At 48.1% G+C, this 25,199-nt stretch overlaps 1 protein-coding gene across 3 annotated transcripts in view; it reads right to left on the bottom strand.

Annotated features, from left to right (window-relative positions):
- Positions 1-200: 200 nt before the first annotated feature.
- The window catches only part of fhdc2 (FH2 domain containing 2), a 118,134-nt gene continuing 93,135 nt past the window's right edge, over positions 201-25,199 (bottom strand). For all 3 annotated transcript variants that reach the window (XM_072505459.1, XM_072505457.1, XM_072505460.1), the window contains 2 exons: positions 17,185-17,346; positions 201-3,343 (listed from right to left, as the gene is read on the bottom strand). In XM_072505459.1, the coding sequence (XP_072361560.1) occupies positions 2,054-3,343; positions 17,185-17,346 (1,452 nt within the window). In that variant the 3' untranslated portion in view covers positions 201-2,053. The remainder of the gene's footprint in view (positions 3,344-17,184; positions 17,347-25,199) is intronic.

The following is a 25,199-nucleotide window of genomic DNA, read 5'->3' as shown; positions in this document are numbered from 1 at the left end:
CAGCACATTATGCAACTGGGTAGCCACATATAGCCATAGGCTGAAGGGGAATGCTTGTGGTTGTGTAAGACATATCTTTACTGGACCGACTATTTAAAGTAAAATTTACCCTTTTGTTTTAAACGTAACTTGCCTGTTAATTCATGTTTAATTTACATTGGTTCTGATTTGTGTTAAAAGTAAAAGTTACAAAAGTAATCTTGTTGGTAATTTCTTTATTTGAATATTTTGGGTTACAGTTTTCCACAGGCATCATAACAGTATCTTTCTAAAAACTTCACCCTGTCCTTAAATGTCAGTAGTTCTTCAAAAACATCTGCTCAAATCATCATCACTGTTTATCATTTTGAGTGATATTCAGTACAACTATAGAACACCCATCAAAGGGAAATGTACGTCAGGACCCATTGACAAGTTATTCATAAAAATTATTTTTAATTTGGGTAATAAACCATCTTCAATACAGTTTTATTGTTAAATTCTTTTAAAGTGCATATTTGAAAATGATAAGTTTCTGACAAAGCCCAGGTCTACAAACAAGACCTGGATTCTCTGATCCGAGTTCAACCTGCCACTGCTGTCAGCATGAATGGAGAATTTGATGCTCAGCCAAAACTCCATTCACTGCAGCGGAACTGGAGAACCCCATCAGCCTGAACGGACAGAGAATTCTGGCCCAAGAACTAACATTTAAACCACACCATCACTTATTTCTCTAATTCCAGCAAAACTTAAGGCTGCATTTAAATCAACTAATGTGTGCAGTAACGTTTCAATCTCTGTCCAGCAGGATTTTAAAAAAAATTCTACGAGAAAATTCTGTAGCATATAATGTGGACAATAACGTAAACACATTCTCTGGATCGATAAAATCAACTCAAATGAACCAATACAGTATCAGCTGCCTGTACCAAACTTTCCAATGAACAATGCTAGTTTAGTGAACTTATGGAATACAGAAAATCGATAATTAGTTATCCTTACTTAAAAGTACATAACATTCAGGCAGGCCAGCAGCGCGGGTTCAATTCCCGTACCAGCCTCCCCGAACAGGTGCCGGAATGTGGCGACTAGGGGCTTTTCACAGTAACTTCATTTGAAGCCTATTTGTGACAATAAGCGATTTTCATTTCATTTCATTTCTATGGTTGTCATGGTTTATTTTAAACTGATGACTAAATTGCTGCATTGCTGCCTTCAGTAACATACGGAACTCCGAATCAGAGCAGCTCAAATTTTGATTTTCTGATGAACGGTCGCAGACCTGACACACAAACTTATTTTTTCCTCTCCACAGATGGTGCCTGACCTGCTGGGCATTTTCCGTTTTTATTTCAGAGTTCAACCCTAGCTGTGATCGCAGCTCATAACTGCAACATGCAACCAAAGATCGGTAGCAGCAGCACGTGGAGTGCACAAATTACTATTGTATGTGGATTAGCGTGAATTCAGTGCTGAAACCTGGTGGGTGAAGACCTGGTGGGTTGCTACCAAGAAATGTTACAGTGGTAGATAACAGTTCTTGCTTAAAGTTGCCGCAGTTTAATCTGTGATTTGATCATCAACACATTGGCATGTTTATGCTCTGTTGTACAGAATTTCAGAGTTATGAGCTTATTAGACCAGGACTTGAATCCTGGGAGTCAAAATTCAGGTCAAAACAGGAAGTGCCAGTCAGACTCACTTCCACACTTTCAACCCAAAACTATTTCCCATCCGGCTGAACCATTTAAAACACATTTAATCTGTTATTCTAAGATCATAAAAATATTTATTCAACCGTGTTTCTGTACAAAGCAAAAGGAACTGAATTAATGACTTGCTCACAGTTTCTAAAACAGGCCTTTCCTTTTTTTGTGTTCTTCTGAAATACAAATAATTTTAATGACTCACTTTACCATTTTATTTCTTTTCTTCATTATGTCTAGTTACAAGCAACATTGCACCAAATCTTGTGATGAATATCTCAAATATCCTATTAGCCAATAAAACCTTTCTGGCTGAGAATGTTGCGCAAGGCTAGTATTATTGCCAAACAAATTGTCTGCTTGTATCACCGCCACATCGGCTGTCTGTTCTGTTTTAGGGTTCTGGTATGTTGACCTACCATAGTAACTCTATCAGGGTTTGGTTTCTTGAGCTGCAGAGATGGTTTGGCATGAGGATTTCTGGAGTCTGATGTCACAGTTTCTGATTTGCCCAGGAAACTCTTGGAAATCGTGACTGTAGAAGTCATAGTAAAAGTTGATTGATAAGAGCTACAGTTTGCCTTTTGATTTTGGATAGATTTTCTCCAGGATGTTGTTGCCTGTTCGGGTACTTTGACAGTTTCTTTTATTTCCTTGTCTTTGCTCATTTGTTTAATTTCTGATGTGATAGATTTCCTTTGTACTGGATTGAGCACATTCCTATTTGTTAAAGTTGGTATGGGTGAGAGAGGCTTTTCAGATGTATGTCCTTTATGTCCCAAAGATGTTGTTTTCTGGCCTTTCAGACTTAGAATTGAGTGGATCTTGGGAGGATCAATGTTCATTTTGAATTTTCTGTTCATAGCCAAGCTCCTGCTTTCACCTTTGTCCCCCTCTGTCATAAGTTTCTTGGCAAAATGCACCTTCTGATCAACTCTGGCTTCTACTCCCCCAAAAGTCTTTTTAGGAATTGGCAAAGATGGGTGAAACGGTTTCCTCTTTGTAGCTGCATCTTGTTCCCCTCTGTGCTCCAAGGACTCTCTCTTCCACTTTGAGCAGTGACTAGGATATGATTTTTTCAATGACAAATTTTCATAAGATTTAAGTCTTTTGACTGGAGTTCTGCATTCAGCTGTGCGATTCAGCTTTGGATGTTCTTTGACAAGTGGAAGGGGTTGTTGGGATTCTCCAGGTTCTCGTACAAGCTTTGCTGTTTCTTTGATAGTCTCAGGTTCCTGGTTCAGACTGTATACCCTTTCCTTTGGAATAGAATACCCAACCTGCATAACACAGTGACCCAGCTGTTGTATCAGAACTTTCTCAGACACCTTCCGCATGATATTTGCCAGTTCCTTGTCATTGAAGTCAGTAATTCTGCCATTTGTGTCATGGTCTTGTTCCACCTCTGCTACTCCCCCAGAAGTGTATGTCTCTTTCGTACAATGTGCAGTAGAGAGAGAGTCATGTTTATAAGACCTGCGTTCCCATCGCCTCATACTCTGACTTCGTAGATTTCTGGTAAGTGACCGCTCCAGCTCATCTTGACCGAGTTCAATTTCGATAGAAGAACAAGTTGCAACCGAATGCCGCTTCTCTGCCATTTCCTTATCTCTCTGTTGCCTCTTCAGTTCTTCAATTTCACGATTTGTATTCTCCTGTGAAACAGAAATAATGTTAACCATTAATAATTGGGGAGAAATCTGAGTATATTCCTTTATTTATGGATCATATACAGCACAGAAGGTGGCCATTTGGTCCATCAAGTCCATGCCAGCTCTCTGTACAGAAATCCAGTCCCACTCCCCATTCAGTCTCCATAGCCCCCACAAGTTTATTTCTTGTAAGTGCATATTCAATTTCCTTTGAAAATCATTGTTTCTGAATGCCCCATCTTGTGGGCAGCGATTTCCAGGTCATTACACTTGCTGTGCTTACTTTGCTCCGGAACTCTTGCCCAAAATCTTATCTCCTAGTCCTTGTTCAATCAGCTAATTTCTTTACCTATCTTATTTAAGCCTGTCATAATCTTGTACACCTTTATAAAATCTCCTCTTAGTCTCCTTTGCCCCGATGAGAACAACCTGAGCCTTTCCAACCTAATCTTGTAACTAAGGCCCCCTTGAACAATTCTGGCAAACTTCACTGCACTCTCTCAAGGACCTTTACATCTTTTCGAAAGTGTAGTGACCAGAATGGGACGCAGTACTCAAGTTGGCGCCTAACCAGAGCTTTATAAAGATTCAGCATAACCTCCTTGCATTTGAACTCAATGCTTCTGTTTATTAAGCTCAAGATCCCATCTGTTTTGCTTCTCTCAACGTGTCCTGCCACCTCCAGATTTTGTGCACAGCCACCCCCTAGGTCACTCTATTTCTGTATAATCTTTAGAATTGTGCCATTAAGTTTATATTGCTTCTAATCATTCTTTCTGTCAAAATGCATCATCTCATACTTATCTATATTTCATTCCATCTGCAGCTGGTCTGCATTTTCTGCTAGCCTATCTATGTCCTGGTACAGGCAATTTGTATCATCCTCACAGTTTGCTACTTCCCCAAGTTTGGTATCATAGGCAAATAAAAAAATTCACTCTGTATTCTAAGATCCAAATCATTTGTTTAAAGCATAACAAGCAGTGATCTTAGCATTGCCATTTAGGGAACACCACTATCTACCACCCTGAAAAACAATCATCCACCTTGACTTGTTGCTTTCTGTCATTAAGCCAATTTCTTATGCAATTGCACACTGGCCCTCCTATTCCATAAGCCTCAATTTTGTTAAATAGGCTTTCATGTCGTACCTTGTCAAACACTTCCTTAAAATTCATATACACAACATCTACCACATTCCCACCTCATTCCCTTTATTAACTTTCTCAGTTACTTCATCAAAAAAAATTGTACAGTAAGAAGTTTTACAACACCAGGTTAAAGTCCAACAGGTTTGTTTAGAATCACTAGCTTTCGGAGCACAGCTCCTTCTCAGATGATTTTTTTCACTGCCTCTTCCAGACAGTGGTCTCTTTTCTGGGGAGCTTCCTGACATTTTGGGGGGCTTTCTGGGGGCTTTCTGACTGGGGTCTCTATTCTTGGGGTGGTCTGTGGGGGGGGGGGGGGGGGAGAGGGGGGGGTGTCTCCATATTCATCCCCATTCTGGGGGGAGGAGGAGGGCAGAAAATCTGGTGGGGGGGGGGGGGGCTATGGGGGGTGGTTAGTTGCAGGACCTCGCTATTGGGCCACCCATTCAAAATGGAAGCCTGATAGTGGGATCCCCTTGGGAATCCCTCGTAATCCATAGATTTGCATGGCAAAAGATTGGGAATCTCTTCCTCATTTCCTCAACGTCAATCTGGTGCATTTCAGCTCAGGCAGGAGAATCCCAAATGGCGAATGTCGCCCAAGGTAAGCAGTTCTGCCATTTCCACCCACTTTATTTAGCAAACTAGGATGCAAGGCAACCAGACTAAGTGATTTATCTAGGTAGATAGTGTCGCCAAAGTCCCAGATGACCATAAGCCACTTTTCTCTTTGAGGGGAGAGCTGATTGGTGGTGATTTAACCTGAGGATCACCACAACTCAGGCAAGAGGCATGGTTGAGAAGGTAGGCCTTCATGAATAACCTCAGCTGGTACGGGAATTGAACCCGCACTACTGGCCTTGCTCTGTAGCACGAACCAGCTGTCCAGCCAAGTGAGGGAAACAGGCGCCCAGATGTGATTTATCTACACTAAGCATGGCTATCCTTTCCAATACCTCCTCCCTCTTAAATTGTCACAATATTCACTGCCAGGAGCAGAAATAGGCCATTCTGCCCCTTGAGCCTGCTCCGCTGTTTGATAAGATCATGGCTGATTTGATAGTAACCACAAATCTGCATCCCACCTGCCTCCGATAACCTATTACTCCTTGCTTACCGTAAAGAATCCATCCACCTCTGCCTTAAAAATATCTGAAAATTCAGCTTCCACCGCCTTTTCAGGAAGAGTGTTCCAAAGACTCACAACCCTCTAAGTGAAAAACTTTCACCTCATTCTGGTTTAGTGGGTGACCCCCTTATTTTTAATCAGTAATCTAGATTCTCCCTCATCCACCCTTTCAAGACCCCTCAGGATCCTCAACGTTTCAATCAAATTGTTTCTTACTCTTCTAAATTTCAGCAGATGCAAGCCCAGCCTGTCCAATCGTTCCTCATAATACAATCCAGCTATAATAATAATCTTTATTAGTGTCACAAGTAGGCTTACTTTAACACTGCAGAGAAGTTACTGTGAAAATCCCCAAGGCGCTTTTGTAGCTTTTGAATCGCAGCCAAGCATTCATAATAACCTTGGCTATTATTATAATAGTCCTTGGGCAATGCCAATACAAAATCTGTTAAACCTGCAAGAACAGATGATTCTTTTCTAACCCACACCAGATGCCTGTGAATCACAGTACTACTGCAGTGGGTGTTTTCTTAACTCCGACTGCTTCAGCCTGTTTTTCATGTTTAAGAGGCTGGGATTTAAAAAAAACATTAGATCAGGACTTTAAACACCTTTCACAAGAGTTTACCTCTAATCGATAAATTTGTGACTCCCACCTTGCAGGTTAAGGCGCTTGGACCAGTGAAAAAGGGGTATGTTTGAACTCAGCACTAATTTCCAATGGGCCTGCAGATTTTGGTTTTCTTGCCTATATGATTTATGTCTCGCCCTATTCCCCCTCCCCGCAAAAATTGGGATCTGTCAAAAAGGGGTCTGGGATTTATATATCCGGGTCCCACCTACCATTTTGAAAGTCTCCTGGGTTGGCCTGATTTCCCAAAACTCCAGCCCTGGCTGTCAGCATTAAGCATGGCTAATCGATCTGTATGCGTCCAGTAACATTTCCCCTCAATTTGGCAATACTACGACTGTGTGCAAGGCACTGCTGCTGTGCTTGGAAATGCTATCATGTTGCCAATATTCTCCTCAGCAACAGACAAAAGAAAGCAATATCCACAGCAAATAGTGGCAGCGGATATCAGAGCCTGGAAATTACTTTTGGGGACATTAGAGGACGAACATTTAATTTGTTTGTACGTAATTTCTATATCAGTTATTTTAGTGGAGGTAATATTCCATTTAAAATAGGTAGTTAATGCCAACTTTAAAATAGTGTGCAGAAGAATGTCACACCAACATGTTGTGTTTGTTAATGTCACCAGCAATTTCTAATGTCTGGCTATTTAAAGATATGGGGCTGGATTCTCTGCACCCTGATGCTAAAATCGCGTTCGGCGAGGGGGCGGAGAATCCGTATTCTCGCACGAAGTCGGGACTGGCGCCGGTTTCACTATTTTCAGCCCCCCAAAAAGCTGAGTATCCACCACCTCAGGCCATTGCCTGAGGGCCGCCCCGCTAATCTCCGTCCCCAACCACCCGAATTTCCGACGGCGTGGTTGTAATATGGTCCTGTCATTCGGGAATGTCGCGTGACGGCTGTGGGGTCAGTCCGGGGCCGCCACAGTCGGGGAAGGCCGATCGGAGGAGAGGGGGGGCTTCATTCGGGACTGTGTGTAGGCAGTCAGGGTTGGGTGAGCACTATTCCGGCGGTCCAGATCGGCAGGCTGAGTCCGCCATGGAGCACGGCACGGCCGTTGGAGGCCGCTGCCGTGCGCGGCCTCAGACCCGGAAGTGCGGGGGGCCGTATCGGCAGCTCGAGCTGCGAGCTCTACGAATGCTGCCTGCTATCCCCCAGCAAAACGGTGAATCTGTGGCCTTTTGACACCAGTTTTCCTGGCGTAAAAGACCACAGTTTTCACAACGGCATGGGGACATAGTCCCAAAAACGGAGAATCCAGCCCATGAAATCAGCACGAAGAAGAAAAATGATTTGACCAACACTGATGAATACACGACAATCCCAAGTAGAATCATACTTTGGTGTTCTTTCCGTATATGCATTCAAGTTTAGATATCAAAATATTAAACTGGTGTGGGAAAGGGAAGGGGGGAAGGCTATGGGCGGGACTCTCCATCGGCCGATGTCAGAATCCGGGAAACGCAATTGGGCAGAGAATCACATGAGATGAAAATCGTGGGCGACGCCAGGCACTCAACGAAATGTCATGCTCCAGTGCCTCGACAGTGGTGTCAATGTGTTCTACTCCGCATGTACAGTAAACGCTGTTGCATACCATTAACGGGCCTGACCTGGATTCTCGAGGGCTCCCACGATGCTCTGCCTCAGTCAGGATAATTACTTTTGACTAGTTTCACTTGTGGTCTTAAAAGTCAGGAAATAGTCGCCGTGACTACTGAGGGAGTGGGTACAAAAAAAGTGTCCAACATTGCTATAGTATGCTGACAGTTGTGCTGCCAGCTGGGGAGCTTCTGACAGGGTCGGGGGAGAAGCGGGGGCGGCCAGGAGGTGGGCCGTGGCGTCGGGGTGGACAGGCATGGAACACCACAGCAAGACAATCATGTGGCTCGCACGCTGCTGACTGCCCACTGTGAACTTAGTGCCACGGGTCATATGGGTGTCCCCTAGGCCACCCCCCTAGGTATCCTCTAGCCCCAGCCAGCCTGTCAATGGGATGGGCGCGCTCCAGCGCAAGCAGTGCCATCTTGTTGGCTGGAAATTAAAATGAAAATCGCTTATTGTCACAAGTAGGCTTCAAATGAAGTTACTGTGAAAAGCCCCGAGTCGCCACATTCCGGCACCTGTTCAGGGAGGCTGTTACGGGAATCAAACCGTGCTGCTGGCCTGCCTTGGTCTGCTTTCAAAGCCAGCGATTTAACCCTGTGCTAAACAGCCCCTTAAATGAGTGTGTGTGGGGAATGGAGTGCTACTATGCGGCTGCAGCCCGTCAGCCAATCCCCACCCCCGGCGAATTCATTAGAATTGCTCATGTTCCATGAGTCGCCAGTGCTAGCCTCTTAACAGTTCCGGAATTGCTCCGGGACCGGCACCAATTTTGCTCTTGTAGATTCTGTTCCAAAGCCTACACTTAAGTCTCTGAAACAGAGAATACAGTGCTATTTGTCCTGGGAGGACCACATTACACAGTCATTATTCCCCAGTGCTGGTATTATTAGAGTGGCACAGAAGCATGCCAGAGCCAATGCAATCAGATTAACATTGTTTGGAACCAAAATTCTTTGGGATGAATCTTACATTCCTAGTAGACGGTGATGCGACCATCAATTCACCATCAATTTACGTTGAGAAGTAAACCGGTTTTAATCAGCTTACAACTGAGCCTGCCTGTGACCGGTACAACAATGAATGCAGCCCCGCAGGTCAGCTGCCTTTATACTTCCTGTAAGGGGTGGAGCCATGGGCGAGCCCGTACATGCCCCGACATATCCCCCTGTGGGTGAAGCCGTACAATGGCCCATAGGTGGAGCCCACAGGGTTAAACACATAACGTAACACGATACAGCAGTAACATGATATCACAGTGCACTGGTGAATTAACAGTAGTTCCATTCACCACATTCACCCCGTTAAAAAATGAAGTCCGGCGGAGGTGACGGGTTTACAGATTCAGTCAGTCTGGTGCCCGGATCGTACGTTGCGACTGCCGAAGCACTGGTGTTACATCCATTTCGGGTGGCTGTGGAGCTGGGCGGAGCAGGCACAGGCGTGGACTCCTGGAGCGGCTCTTCCGGAGCTTCATTCCTGTGGACCAGTGCGGCGGGTGGGAGGGAGCGCGAGAACCATATCGGGGTAGGGGCGCTGAACATGGGAGGTTGGACGGGACCTAGTGTGGGGGATGCAGTAGTGGTCGTGGTGTCGGAGCCTGGGGGCACCAGGTCCCGGAGGGAGACGGTATCCTGCCGGCCATTGGGGTGTCTGATATACGCATAGTGTGGGTTGGAGTGCAGGAGCTGGACCCTCTCTACCAGGGGGTCGGTCTTATGGCTCCGAACATGGTTTTGGAGGAGGACTGGATCCGGTGTCATCAGCCAGGGCGGAAGAGAGGGCCCTGAGGCAGCTCCCCTAGGGAAAACAAACAAGCGGTCATGAGGGGTCTGGTTTGTGGCTGTGCAAAGGAGGGACCTAATAGAGTAGAGCGCATCGGGGAGGACCTCCTGCCAGTGAGAAACCGGGAGATTCCTGGACCGTAGGGTCAGTAGGACGGTCTTCCAGACCGTCGCATTCTCCCTCTCCACCTGCCCCTTTCCCCTGGGGTTATAGCTTGTAGTCCTGCTCGAGGCGATGCCCTTACTGAGCAGGTACTGACGCAGTTCGTCGCTCATGAACGACGAGCCCTTGTCGCTGTGGACATAGCTGGAGAAACCGAACAGGGTGAAGACACTATGCAGGGTTTTGATGACTGTGGGAGTGGTCATATCGGGGCAGGGAATGGCGAACGGAAAACGGGAGAACTCGTCGATGATGTTCAGGAAGTACGTGTTGCGATTATTGGAGGGGAGGGGTCCTTTGAAATCGATACTAAGGCGTTCAAAGGGCCGGGATGCCTTTACCAGGTGGGCCTTATCTGGTCGATAGAAGTGCGGTTTACACTCTGCACAGATTTAGCAGTCTCTGGTTACAGCTTTGACCTCCTCGATGGAGTAGGGCAGGTTGCGGGCCTTGATGTAGTGGGCGAGCCGGGTGACCCTCGGGTGGCAGAGGTCATCGTGGATAGCACGTAATCGGTCATCTTGCGCGCTGGCGCACGTGCCGTGGGACAGGGCATCTGGGGGCTCGTTGAGCTTCCCAGGACGATATACTATATCGTAGTTATAGGTGGAGAGTTTGATCCTCCACCTCAAGATCTTGTCATTCTTGATCTTGCCCCTCTGCGTATTGCCAAACATAAAGGCAACCGATCGTTGGTCGGTAATGAGGGTAAACCTCCTACCAGCGAGGTAGTGCCTCCAGTGCCGTACGGCTTCCACGATGGCTTGGGCTTCTTTTTCGACCAAGGAGTGTTGAATTTCAGAGGTGGTGAGGGTGCGGGAAAAGAACGCTACCGGTCTGCCTTCTTGGTTGAGAGTGGCGGCGAGAGCGACCTCTGAGGCATCGCTCTCCACCTGGAAGGGGGCGGACTCGTCCACCGCACGCATTGCAGCTTTGGCGATGTCCGCCTTGATGCAGTTGAAGGCCTGCCGAGCCTCGGCTGCCAGTGGAAAAATGGTGGCCTTAAATAGTGGGCAGGCTTTGTCCGCATTCTGGGGGACCCACTGGGCGTAACAGGAGAAAAATCCAAGGCACCTCTTCAGGGCCTTGGGGCAGCGAGGGAGAGGGAATTGGAGGAGGGAGCACATACGGTCAGGGTCGGGCCCTAGGACCCCGTTTTCCACGATGTAGCCGAGGATGGCTAGCCTGGTTGTGCGGAAAACGCATTTCTCCTTGTTGTAGGTGAGGTTGAGTTTTTGGGCGGTTTGGAGAAATCGGTGGAGGTTGGCGTCGTGGTCCTGCTGATCATGGCCGCAGATGGTTACATTGTCCAAGTACGGAAACGTGGTCCGCAGCTCGTACTGGTCCACCATTCGGTCCATTGCTCGTTGGAACACCGAAACCCCGTTTGTGACGCCAAAGGGGACCCAGAGGAAATAGAAAAGGCGGCCATCTGCCTCAAACACAGTGTAGTGGCGGTCCTCCGGGCGGATTGGGAGCTGGTGATATGCAGACTTCAGATCTACCGTAGAGAACACGTGGTAGTGCGCGATCTGATTTACTATGTCTGCAATCCGGGGAAGGGGGTACGCATCGAGTTGCATAAAGCGGTTAATGGTCTGGCTGTAATCAACCACCATCCGGAACTTTTCCCCGGTCTTGACGAGCACCACCTGAGCTCTCCAGAGGCTATTGCTGGCTTCTATGACCCCTTCCCGCAAGAGACGCTGGACCTCGGACCTATTGAACGTCCTGTCCTGCATACTATACCGCCTGCTTCTGGTGGCTATTGGCTTACAATCGGCGGTGAGGTTCGCAAAGAGGGGGGGGGGGGAGGGGGGGGGTCGATTTTTAGGGTTGTGAGGCTGCATATGGTGAGCGGGGGCAGGGGCCCCCCGAATTTAAGAGTTAGGCTCCTGAGGTTGCACTGAAAATCGATCCTAAGAGGAGAGGAGCACAGAGGTCTGGGAGCACATATAGTTTAAAATTAGAGTACTCAGCGCCCTGGATCGTTAGGGTTGCAGTAGTGCACCCTTGGATTTGCACCGAGTGCGACCCAGAGGCGAGGGAGATAGTTTGTCACGTCTGGAATATTGGGAGCGAACAACGTCTTACCATGTTCGGGTGAATGAAGCTCTCTGTGCTCCCGGAGTCGAAAAGGCAAGGTGTCTCGTACCCGTTTACCCGGACGGCCATCATGGAGCTCCTGAGGTGCTTCGGTCTCGACTGGCCCAGGGTGACCGCGCTGAGCTGGGGGTAGCCGGCGGCGTGATCGGAGGTGCTGGGGTGGCCGCGCGATGGCTGCTGTCCATGTCGTTCGTACATCTTGGACGGTGTAGCAGATGGTGGCCAAGATGGCGGCCCCCGTTGGTCGAGCGTGGCGGGCGGTGAAGATGATGGCGTCCAAGATGGCGGCCCCCATGGATCGCACGTGGCTGGCCGTGTGGGGGAGGATGGCCAAGATGGCGGCCCCCATGAGTCGCACGTGTTGTGCGGAGGCGGAGTCGGCAGACACGCTGCCACTTTGCGGGGTCTGCAGGCCTGTGGGTCGGGTCTGTGAGTTCGAAGATGGCCGGCTTTTAACTGCCTGGTTCAACGAGCCCCAGCTGTTAGGTCTCCGCCCCTCAGCAGGGGAGCTCGTATTCCATGCGCCCCACAGGGACACCAATTGGGTCATCCCCGTGGGCCCTGTGGGAGTTATTACATCACTCTCCCCTGAAGTCGTAAATCCTTCTGCCATGGAGGGTGGAGGAGATCATCTTCATCGCTCTGCCCGCAGCTGTGTTGCCAGCAGTTGTGGGGCCGGGCGAGGGTGTGTGTAATGTGTAGGGGAGCATCGCTTCCACGCCGATCGTCTGGGGGGTGCTGTCAGCAGTCTCTCCCTGGCCAAACTGTCATCTGATACTATGGATGCTTCTGTCTCCATGTCTGATCCAGAATCTTCCGTCTCATGCATTCCTGCGTCCTGGCCCTTGAGGAGTGTTGCTCCATGGCCCCTGGATGACGGGCAGGAGGGATGAAGAGCTGACTCATCTGGCGGGGCCGGTCCTGATGTGGGGTTCCTGCCTTTAAGTAGTTGCTCGTGTTTTCGTACCGCTCACTCGATTTTATTGTTTAAGAGACTGGCCCAACCTTCTCCACAGGGGACAGTCTCCAAAATTCGTACACAATGTTACTTGGCCTAAAACCCTCTGTCCTGCTTCTGTTAGCTATGGTATATTTTCTGAAGATCCTATTTTCTCTCCACCTTCCCGCCAACATTAGGAAATGTCAGGCTAAGACAAATACTTAGTCTTCGACCCATCAACAATTCTGCCGGTGCTACCCCTGTCGTTATATGCAGTGTGGTCCGATAGCTAAATAAGAATCGCACCAATTTTACTCCATCAACCCATGGCCTATTTCTTTATGCCCAGTTTAAAGGTCTGTGCTGCCCACTCAGCCAGGCCTTTTGAAGAGGGGTAGTATGAGTGTGTTTTACACCATTCGTCTGCATGAAGTACGAAAATCCCTCACTGGTAAAAGGGGTGCCGTGATCAGTAACACCTCCGGGATGCTTGACACTAAATGATTGGCATAGCTTCTCAATGGTAGTCTGAGAAGTGATGGATGGCATCTGGTAAATGTCCAACCATTTTGAGTGGGCATCAATGGAAACATTGACCCTAAGAAAGGTCCGTTGAAGGTGGCATGTAACCGCACCCAGGGTTGGCCAGAGGTGAAGAGATGCTGCTGGCGGGAGCTTTTGATGCTCCTGACATGCTGTGCACTGCTGCACCAACCTCCCGATTGCACCATCAAGCACCGGCCATCACACGTAACCTCTGGTGAGCATCTTCATTTTGGACACTCCTGGGTGTCCATTGTGCAAGTCAACTTTCCTGCCTTGGCTTGGGACCAGAACACGGGCTCCACAGGATAATGCCATCCTTTACGCTAAGCTCTTGTTGCTTAGCCATGAAAACCCACAGCTCCCCAGGCAATTTTCCTCAGGAAATGTAGTCCCGTGCATGACGGATTTGCGAGACTGTGACCGACAAGGTGTCCATAAAATTCAGCGGCACCTTGGCTTTGTCAGCTACTGGTGGGGACAGTGGGGGGGGGGGTTTGCAATGGGAGCCAGCTCAGGTCATGCGCATGCCGATTTGTGCTCCCAGACGATACTCAAAAACATACTCATAGGCTGCCAATAATAGCCCATCGCTGTGTCCTGGCCGAGTATATCGGTGGGATTGCCTTGACTTCCTTTTACAGGCTGAGCAACAGTCTGTTATGATTGTAAAGTGCTGCCCATAAACGTACTGGTGGAACGTTTTAACCGCAAAGATTACGGTTAGCCCTTCCTTTTCGATCTGAATGTACCTACGCTCTGCATCAGCCCAAGTCCTTGATGCATAAGTTATTGGCCTCTCCGCCCCATCATCCATCTGGTGCCATTTAGGGAGGCATCACAGTTGATTAGGAGTGGTCTGGAAGAGTCGACAGTTGACAAATGTCAGATTTTTTTAGGAGTGCATCGGTGCCAATACTCGGAATGAATTTACTGTAAAGTTTACGAGTCAGAGGAACGACTGTAGTTCAGTTGAATTCTCAGGCATGGTGGTCTGCTTGATAGCTCAAACCTTCTCCTCCATCAGCTGCAAGCCGTCCTTGTCGACCCAGTACCCCAGGTATGTGACTTCTTTCACCTGAAATACACATTTTCCCCTTTTTCGGCAAACGGCAGCCTAGAGAAATGGCGGAGGACTTCCTCTAAATTATCCAGGTGTTCCTTCCCGGTGACTCCAGTAATTAGGATGCCATCTAAGTAAACTGCCACCCTTGAGAGCCCATAGAGGATGCTCTCATAACCCACTGGAAGATTGCACAGGTGGACGATACTCCAAATGGGAGCAGGTGTACTCATACAGACCCTTGTGGGTATTGATTATCACAAACCCTCTGGATGCTGCATCCAACTCCAATGGAGGTATGTGTGGCTCATATCTAATCTGGAGGAGTAACCACCAGCCAACTTCGCATAAAGCGTGTGGCATTGGGTACCCATCCAACCGAAAGACCTTGTTCACCGTCAATTTGTAATCGCCACACAGGTTGATGGTTTTGTCCAGCTTCAGCACTGGGACTACAAGCGCTGCCCACTCCGTGAATTGGAGAATGAATAATCCCCAAACTTTCCAGCTGGCTGAGCTTGTCATCCACTTTCAACAACAGGGCATAGGGAAATGGGCGGGCCCTAAAATAGTTTGGTTGGGCTTCTGTCCATGGCTCCCTTTATATTCCCCAAGCCATCTTGGAAAACCTCCGGGTATTTCCCCCAGGACCTTGTACAACCCGCCTGTGCCCATTTTGAAAATTTCTGCTGCCAATCCAGGTGAAGTCCCTGCAACCAGTTGCAGCCCAAGAGACTGGGTCCGGGTCCCTGTACCACCATCGGGGGCAAGCAAACAGATTGTTGCCTGTAGGCAACCGGAGTCGTCGCCGTGCCAGCAATGGCCAGCGGTTCTCCTGGTATATGTTGCCAAACGTGCTTTAGTGTCCCATAGGTCCAGGCGTAGGATCCCTGTACGGACTTTCCAGTACATTTGCTGTCCTAGAAACTAAATAGCAGCACCTGTGTCAATTTCCATCTCTAGTGGGTGGCCATTAATCTGGATGGTAATTTTGATGGAGTTTACTCTTGGTGTGGCAGTGTAGTTTAGCTGCAACTCCTCGGGTGTGCTAGGTGTAAAGCCCTGGCTCTGGGTAGGTGTGTCCCCTGACGAGGGTTCTGGCATTCCTGGTCCCCACGGTTCCTCCGATTACTGGTGCAGTACCGCTGTTAGTCATCCTCCTGGAACTCAGGGGAAATGTCTCGCAGGGCTGTAGAGGCCACTGACCAATGGGTCTGGCCCCGATGCTGCTCACGCGGTGGCTGAGTCCCACAGGCTCTATCCTTAGGGGTCGTTATTCTCCAGAATGGTGGGGGTCCAATGCTAGTCACTTCCATATCTAATGACCGCTGGAGTTCCTGGATTTCCTTCTCTGCGTTTCCGTACAAGGTGAATAACTCTGTGGCCTTTTTCAAGTCCAAAGAAGGTTCTGCCAGCTACTTACGTTGGGTCACCATGTTGTTTACCCCACACACAATGTGGTCCCTCAGCATCTCTGGCAGGGATGGCCCATAGTCGCAATGCTCGGGCAGTTTGCGTAGGCACGTTAAGAATTCTGTGACTGACTCCCCTAGGGTTTGACTGGCCATATTGGACCTGTACTTCTGTACTATCACCAACGGTTTGGGGTCATAATGGCCCATCATCAGGGCTACCAGCTCGTCAAAAGTCTTTGAATGTGGGGCCTCAGGGTAGTTAAGGTTTTTTATAACACTAAAGGTAGGGGCTCCACAGGCGGTCAGGAGTATCACCTTTTCTCGGTCATCTCCTGTAATGGCATTCATCTGAAAAAAGTACTGGATTTGTTCAGCGTACTTGGCTGAATCTTCTACACCTGCGTTGAAAACTTCAAGCCTCCCAAAAGCAGCATTTTAAAATTTGCTCTGACCTTGCTCCCTTGCAGTGAAATTCAACCATGGTCCAGAATCGCAGCCTATAGTTCCATTTTTTTTTTGTCGCCAGTATAATATTCACAGGAGTCCAGAGAAGGATTAAACACACAGGTTTATTCTGTCAAAGAAAAACTAGGCCACAACGCGGGTAATGCACAGTGTGTCAGTGGCAGCCAGGTCAATCCGAAGTGCCAGTTCCGATCCAGACCGGCTTTTAACTGCCCAGTTCAATGAACCCCACTGCTTGGCCTCCACCTCTCAGCAGGGGAGCTCGTATCCCACAAGCCCCATGGGGAGCTTAATTGGGTCAACCTCGTGGGTCTTGTGAGAGTTATTACAGTTGCTTTCAACTGGAGAAGGATTGCTGGAGATTCCAACATACATTGGCAACTGGAGAAGTGCCAAATATGATGTGTGTGCGACCTGATGCATGCAAATGATGTGCACATACTCCAGTGGGGCTAGCACTCTCCAGCAGCATCAGACACAACCTGTGGCGTCTCAGCTCGCAGAATAAAATATTGTTCAGGAATACTGCTAATAATGACATTGTCCAGTGCTGGGCAGTACAATGGTGCAGTGGTTAGCACTGCTGCCTTACGGCGCCGAGGTCCGAGGTTTGATCCCGGCTCTGGTCAGTGTGGGGTTTGCACATTCTCCCAGTGTTTGCGTGGGTTTCGCTCCCACAATCCAAAGATGTGCTGGGTACGTGGATTGGCCATGTTAAATTGCTGCTTAATTGGAAAAAATGAATTGGGTGCTCTAAATTTATTTATTTTTAAATGACATTGTCCAGTTCTGATAGCAGCAGTAATTAAACTCTGTCCTGAAAATACTAGAAATACTTGACTATACCTGAATTGCTTTGAGGAATCTTTCACAGAAACTTTTGAGAACAGTACAATATTCTTCCAGTTTAAATGTTTCATCTTCACAGAAATACTCTACCAAGGACAGCCTTATTCTCTGGAACAATTCCATGGTTTTCCACGTCTCTTTCAATTTTTCCTTTGCAGTCTGCAAAAGGAAGGAAAACAGAAGACTTACAAAAAGTCATCCAAAGCTTCAACAAATTAATTCTTTGCAACATTAAGTTTTTAATGTTCTGAGCTCCATGCATTTTAACTTGAGCCTATCCTTTCCCATCCCCTGTCCAGCATAGAGAGGCTGCTGGAATTCAAGTCAAGCTAAAATGTGTTTATGATGGTAACCATGCAATCACGTAGGAAAATTAGCAACAGAGAGCAGTATTTTGTCAACCCCAGTGTGCTCTTCCTGATGTCGTAACTGGAACTGTGCGCCACTTCTCTTTTCTCTCTTTTAGCCTTTTCCCACATGATTATAATTAAAATTCAAACGATCAATCATGTGCATGTAAAACACATTCAATTCTATGCTTGGAGAAGCTTTTAATTGGTGACAGGCACCGTCAACTGACATCGCTGCCTCTATGGACAGCCTAATGGACAGCCTCCTGATCAAACAGAGAGACTCTGCATCACGGCCACAACTTTCCTGCTCTACTCCATAACCAATAACATAAGACTCACGAGCACAAAGGTGGCACGGGTGTTTTTCAAAATTAAATTTCATTTGTAGATATTTCACTTTATTCATGTGTTATTTGTAGATGCTAGATTAGCTAGAGAGCTAAGCGTACAGGCATGCATCATGGTTGGCATGCATTGATGGTTACAGGGCAGTTAGGGATATTTCCTTTATTGTGGAAGAAACAATGTTGTGTTTTTGAATTCACTCTTTATTGAATGTTCATATTAGTGTCCAGTGTTGTATTCGCCACTCTATGGAACATGGCTGAACTTGCCTTCCTTCTATGCATTGTAAAGAACATTGTCCGACAGCAATCTCAGTGCGGTAATTGAAATATTAGAGGTAAATTTAAAAGCCCTGTAAGGACTCAGCCAGCCAACACCCTGAGATGGGCACATATTTGAACAGTACTGACACCGCCCTTTAAGCTCCTCATTTTCTTAATAAAAGCAAAATACTGCAGATGCTGGAAATTTGAAATAAAAACAGAAAATGCTGGGAAAATTCAGTAGGTCTGGCACGCACGGGGAGAGTGAAACAGAGCTCATGGCCGGGATTCTTTGTCCCCATTTTTGGTGGGCGGGAAACCTGGGGAGAATATAACGTGGCCCTCAATCGGTTTATAAGCCCCGGGATTTGCCATTCACATTGCCCCACCATGCCAATGATGTAATGGGGTTCTCACCATGAAAGATCAGGGGCTAGTTTCTCCGATTCGAAGGCTATGTCCCAAAGCCGGCGTGGGAACGGTGGCGTTTTACGACAGAAAAAATGGCGTAAACAAAATCCACCGATCCTCCATTTGGCTGGGGTCTAGCAAGCCAGCAGCGTACAGCACCTGCTCTAGCTGCCGATACAGCCCAGAGAATAGCTGGGTCCGTGGCTGCGCATGCGCACGGTGGCGGTCTGCAGCGGCTGCGCCGTGCAACATGGCACTGGCCACTCGCGGGTCCGGCCTGCAAAATAGTGCCCCCCCTTGGGCCGGCTCACACACCCCAGACCACCCCCCAACAGTGCCCCAAGCCCCTGACAAAGTCCTCCCTGCCTGCGGATCGGCCCTCCCCGACGGTAGCGGCGCTGGTCTGAATCCGCAGCTGCCACGCCGAGTTCCTAACGAATGAGACCACAGGCGACCGACTCCGTCGGGAACTCGGCCGGTCGGGGGCGGAGCATCGGGGGCAGACCTCAGGCAATGTCCTGAGGACGTTGATACGTCGCGCGGTGTGCTTTGGAGGGGGCGGAGCATTGCGAAAGCGGCGCCGCCCCAGATTTGGTCGTGAACTTTGATTCTCCGGCCGATCGCCGAGCCTGATTTCACCGTTGGCGACCCGAGAATCCAGACCCTGGAATCTGATACCATATCATTATCTCCGCCTGTTAGGATTTCCTCTGTCGGTGGGGTTTACAATAAGTCTTAACGAGTGGGGGCCTGGCGAAGAGAACCCACCAGGGCCCCCACCAGCTAAGTACAGCCTCCGGGGTGGGGAAAGGGTCATGTCTGGAAAGTATCCTGGCATTGCCAGGGCACTGCTGGAATTGCCCCGACACTGCTCCCTGGCACTGCCCAATTTGAAAATAACGCTCCAATCTCTTGAAGGTCGAGGTTGCTGACAGGACGGGATCTGAAGCCAACATGACGTCGTCGGACTCTTCTTCAGACTTAGAGAAGGAGAAATGTGATAGATTATATACTGTAAAAGGGGAGGCATGGGTGGAGCAAAGTATAAGATCAGTGATAGGTGGGAGCTAGGAGAGATTGCAATAACGATGTGTAGGGCACAAGACAGAACAATATTAATGATAGTGTGAAAGACTGTGGAAGGTACTGATAGTGCCACAAAGATAAGATTGCAGAACGTGTTAACAGACAAATGAAGTTCAGTGCTCACTGAAAGCAAAACTTAAGAACAAATGACAGGTGACCTATGGGAGAGGAGGGGTTGCATTGGGACAAAAAGTTTTTTGGGATTAAAACAATGGGGTTAAGATGGAGGAGAAAGGTCACAGTTTTAAGTTGTTGAACTCAATGTTGAGTCCCGAGAGTTGTAATGTGCCTAATCGGAAGATGAGGTGCTGTTTCTCCAGTTTGCATTGGGTTTCATTGGAACATTGTAGCAGCCCAAGGACAAAAATGTACGCATGAGAGTTTGAATTGAAATGAAAAACAACAGGAAGGTTGGTGCCATGCATGTGGACTCAGCGAAGGGGTTCTGCAGTCATCCAGTCTGCATTTAGTCTCCCGTTTGCATTTATTGAGGTGGGAAGTGTATCCCATCTCAGTAGACCCACCTTGAACCTACCTACCAGAATCATAAAGTTCAATTTACGAAGCCGGTCTCAATCCCGGGCCACCTGCGCTCCCAAATACCTGATGTGGGTGGTTGCCACCCTAACTGGCAACCCCCCACTCTGACTTCCCCTCCTGGAGTAGACACCACAAAACACTCACTTTTACCCAAGTGCAACTGAAAATGCTCCAAATCTCCGAAACAGTCCCATGATTTCCCCCACAGAAGAGCTCCGGTCCAAAAGATACAATAACAGATCATCAGCATACAAGGACACCCTATGCTCCACCCCCTCCCCTCGCTATCCCTCTCCATTTATCCGAGCACCTCAATGCTCGGGCCAAGGGGTCTATTGCCAGCGCAAACAAAAGGGGAGACAAGGGACATCCCTGCCTCGTTCCCCTGTGCAACAGAAAGTACCCCGAATTCATTTCATTTGTTCGCGCACGCACCATTTGATCCTTATACACGTTGAGCATTGCTTACCTGAAATTTAGAAAATCGGAAAATCCACTTTTTTTCGAGCGCCAATGTGATGGCACGAATGGGAATTCCCACAAGGCTCCTGGGCGATGTGCAGTTCCCTATGCACGCCGCACATGCTTAGTTCCCAATTATCCGCACATGTGCAGTTCCCAACGTGCGCCGCACATGCGCAGTTCCCAATGTTCCGCACATGCGCAGTTCCCAACGCACACCTCACATGTGCAGATCCCAACGCGCGCTGCACATGCATCGTTCCCAACGTTTCACACATGTGCAGTTCCCAACGTGCACCGCACATGTGAAGTTCCCAACACGCGTCTCACATGCTCAGTACATTCCGAAATCCGTTACACACTCGGCCCCAAGCATTTCGGATATGGTAATGCTCAAATCTGCACAATTACACCCATGCTACAAACTTAGTCTCAATCCCAAACCTCTCCAACACCGCAAAAAGATAGCTCCACTCCACCCGATCAAACGCCTTCTTCGCATCCAGCACCACCTCCAAATGCCTCCCTTCTGTTGGAGAAAGCACCACATTCAACAGCCGCTGCACATTTGGTTACAACTGCCTGCCCTTCACGATCCCTCCCTCCCCCCATTCATTTCCATAATGTTGTTTTTATCCCTCATTTTCTTACCTTGACCAACTGTCACCACCACACCCAATACACCAGACTCTTCACACTTCCATGCCTCCCATCTCACCTTCTGTCCTCCCTTTGATCCCTCTTCCACTCCTCCATTCCCCAACCCAACCCTCTTTTCTCCCTCATTCCCTCTTCTAATTCTCAATGCCCCTGGCACCACTCCACAACCCCCCTCACCACTGACTCACCCTTCCCAGTCTCCGAGACCCAAGGCAAGAATCTCCTGCTTCCCTCCCTTGAACCTTAGAGCTAAACAAGGAAAAACAGTGACCTTACAAAAACTGCATAAAACTGAGGTGCACGTCACCTTTAAATGATGGTGAACTGGGTGCCACAAGATTCTCACGTGCCTCTGATTTTATTTTGAAGGTAGGACTTTATTGAAAACTTTTTCCCATTAATAATTATTCATGGCATTCAAACATATTACAAGTGCTCAACAGGCCATAGACCCGCTTCTGACTTTGGGCGGGATTCTCCGTTGGCTGATGCTGAAATCACAAAATGCGATTAGGCGGAGAAGAGGTTCCGATGCCAAAATTGCAGCGGGTGTCAATTTGGCTGGGATGGTGTGTGTAGGGAGTGAAGTGTTTATATGCAGCTACAGCTTGTCAGCCTCCTGATTGTCAATTGCGATAACTTGCGAATCCCGCACCGTTTCTTGTTGGAATCGAAAGTGTTCCACGTGGTGCTGGTGCTAGCCCTTTAACAGTAGCTGAGTCAGTCCAGGTGCGGCTCCAATTCTGCTGTCGTGGAACTCCACAAATTCTGTGCCGGTGTCAACACTTAGTCTCAGAAATGCAGAATCCAGCCCTTCATCTCAACCCACCATAGGAAAATTGAAATTTCACATCACACCCAATTAAAGTAAGCACACTACATGCCATATTTCCCACCCATTAAAGCTCGATAAACTCCGCCCCCTGCCCCCGAATGTTATGCATAGGCCTGACTTTAACTCACTCAAAGACTATTCAATTGCACAGAGTTAAAATGGAGTGGTGAAATAGGGTATGAGATCTAATCCCACAAGTCCCAAAAGACATGCTGTTAGGTAATTTGGACATTTTGAATTCTCCCTCTCTGTACCCAAACAGGTGCCGGAATGTGACGACTGGGGACTTTTCACAGTAACTTCATTGCAGTGTTAATGTAAGCCTACTTGTGACAATATAGATTATTATTATGATCACTGAGCGTTGCACCAGGTTAAGTTTTTTTGAAGAGAAATTTGGATATAAATCACCAAAATGACTTGGTTATCAATTCCAATGAAGTTCAGTGCCAATAGTAATCTTTTTGACAGCATTCAGATACAGAATTGTGAGTCATTCATCAAACCTGAATGAAGAGGGAAAAGCTGCAAGAGTGGTTTCAGCTATATTTATTGACAGTTTTGTATACTTCATCTCGCTGCAGCATGGCCGGTGAAAGCCGGGAGACCTCACCCCCGGGGTCCACCTGGCTTACCATGCCTTGCGAGATTCAATGCCGGGGGACAGCACCATGTTGTGTTCGGGCTGGCGGGTGGTCGGGGATTTTGGGGGCGAATTTCCGAGCCGCGAACCGGGCTGGAGAATCACCGCAACCGCGCCCTGATGCCGGCGCGCGATTCTCCGAGGTGCGTTTGATGCGGCACCGGCCGCGGGCTGCTGGAATCTCAGGCCCGGATGGGCCGAGTGGCCATGCGGATACGACAGAGTCCCGCCGGCGCCGTTCAGCCCTGGTCGCTGCCGGCGGGAACTCTGCACGAAGGGCCGGGGGGCGGGGGAAAGCGATCCTTCACCAGGGGGGCCTCCGATGGGGTCTGGCCCGCGATCGGGGCCCACCGATTGGCGGGCCGGCCTCTCCCCCCCCCGGGCTTATTTTGTTGCACAGCCGGCCCCTGAACACCGACGCCACGTTGAGTCGGGGCCGGCCCGCTGAAGCCCCCCGCGCATGTGCAGGTTGGCACGGCCCAACTGCGCATGCGCGGGTTGGCGTGGCGCCCATTTGGCGCCGGGAAGGGAGGCTGGAGTGGCGTGAACTGCTCCAGCGCCGTGCTGGCACCCTGTGGGGGACAGAATCGGTCGTACCCAGGCCCACTTCGTGCAACGTGATGGCGTTCACGACGGCGTGAACACTTAGTCTCCATTTTAGAGAATCACCCCCTTGATTTATGGGCTTTGGAGATTGGGTCCCGATCCCTTGCTACCACGGGCAGTTCCAATGAGCAGAGTTCCCTACTGTAAAAAATAGGGCTATGTGCAGCCTCGGCTGCACGTTCCCCTTTCAGGCCCCTTATTCAACACGCGTAACGTCGAATAGCCACGTGTTTCTCGGCACTCCGAGTGCCGGGAAACACAAGGCTCAACGCGCTCGCTAGGGACTTTGTTAACCTTTGGTTAACCAATGGAGAGATAGTGCCCATTGTTACCCTTTTGAGATACTTTTTAAATGTCTAAAATCAAGGTTGTTAATTTAGTAGCTGATTATGTCCTTTATGAATATCCATCAACTTCCCTCGTCCAAAAGCAGCAGCTTTCTCTCCTGCCCAAAGAATAAAGTACTGTACTTAAGAAGAAAATTGGACAACATAATCCATGAAAAGTCTTCAAATAGCTACGGGTGGAGATAAAAGGGTAATAGACTTAATTTTAACTATAGTAATTAATCCTTTGAAGCAATCAACAAAGTCCAAACAGTAGAATGCAAGTCAGGGGAAGTCATTATCAAACTATAGAGTGCTCTTATCAGATTGTGAATACTGTGGTTATTTCCCTTTGCCAATAAACAAAGGAGACATTCAGGCACAATACAGGAAGCGCCTCAAAGCTAAGTCGGAGGAAAAAGAGTCTGAGTTTTGAGGAAAACCTTGAGAAATGTGAGCTTTTCAGCCTGGAAAGGCGGCTAATGAGAGTAGGGGGTACAGAAATTGATCCAGGCAATGGTGCAAAATAGGCAGTGTAAACCAGCTGACCATCAGGCACCAACCTAGACAAATCTCTATCCCTAGGTCTTTTAGAGATATACAGAATATTCAAGATAATTATCAAGGTGATTTTGAAATATTACTTCAGATTCAATTATGGAATTGGGAATGTAGATTCAAATTATCAAAAGGAAGTTCCATTCACAGTGTGTTATAAAAATGTGAAATGGACTTCCTGAAGGACCCTGGAACAATTTAAAAAACAAATGGATGCTAAAGAAGAGGAACTGTAAGGTTTATCCTTGATAGGTAAACTAAGGTGAGTAGAATTACCTTCTTTATTTGTTACTAATTTGTCAACAGAGTTCTCAACTATCTTATTCTGTACAGTTTCCCTATGTCTACAATATTCTTATCCCTCTTGAATGATGTAAATAGCAGTCAAGTTAAAGCTAACAGTGAAATTTACTTACAAGTTGAATAAAACATAGAACCACTTAAGAGAAATGGCTCGCATTTTGCAGTGAGATTTGATTTACTGCATGTAATGTCAAGAAATGGCTGAAGGTACTGGATACTGCAAAGATTATGGGTCCTGACAACATTCCAGCAATAGTACTGAAGACTTGGTCTCCAGAACTAGCTGCACCACCAGCCAAGCTGTTCCAGTATAGCTATAGCACTGGCATCTACCCGACAATGTGGAAAATTTCCCAGGTATGTCCTATTCCCAAAAAGCAGGACGAACCAACCCAACCAATTATAGCTCCATCAGTCCACTCTCAATCATCAGCAAAGTGATGGAGGGTCATCAACAGTTATCAAATGTCAATTATTCATTAATCACCAGCTCACTGCCACTCAGCTCGGGTTCCACCAGGGCCACTCAGCTCCCCATTTCCTTGCAGCCTTGGTCAAAACATGGACAAAACAGCTGAATCCATGAGGGAGAGTGACTGAATGCAGCGCGGGGTGGGGGGG

The sequence above is a fragment of the Scyliorhinus torazame genome, chromosome 5 (assembly GCF_047496885.1).
Source record: "Scyliorhinus torazame isolate Kashiwa2021f chromosome 5, sScyTor2.1, whole genome shotgun sequence".
Taxonomy (NCBI): Eukaryota; Metazoa; Chordata; class Chondrichthyes; order Carcharhiniformes; family Scyliorhinidae; genus Scyliorhinus; species Scyliorhinus torazame.
The sequence above is the reverse complement of the archived record's forward strand: the minus strand, read 5'-3'. Positions and strand labels throughout refer to the sequence as shown.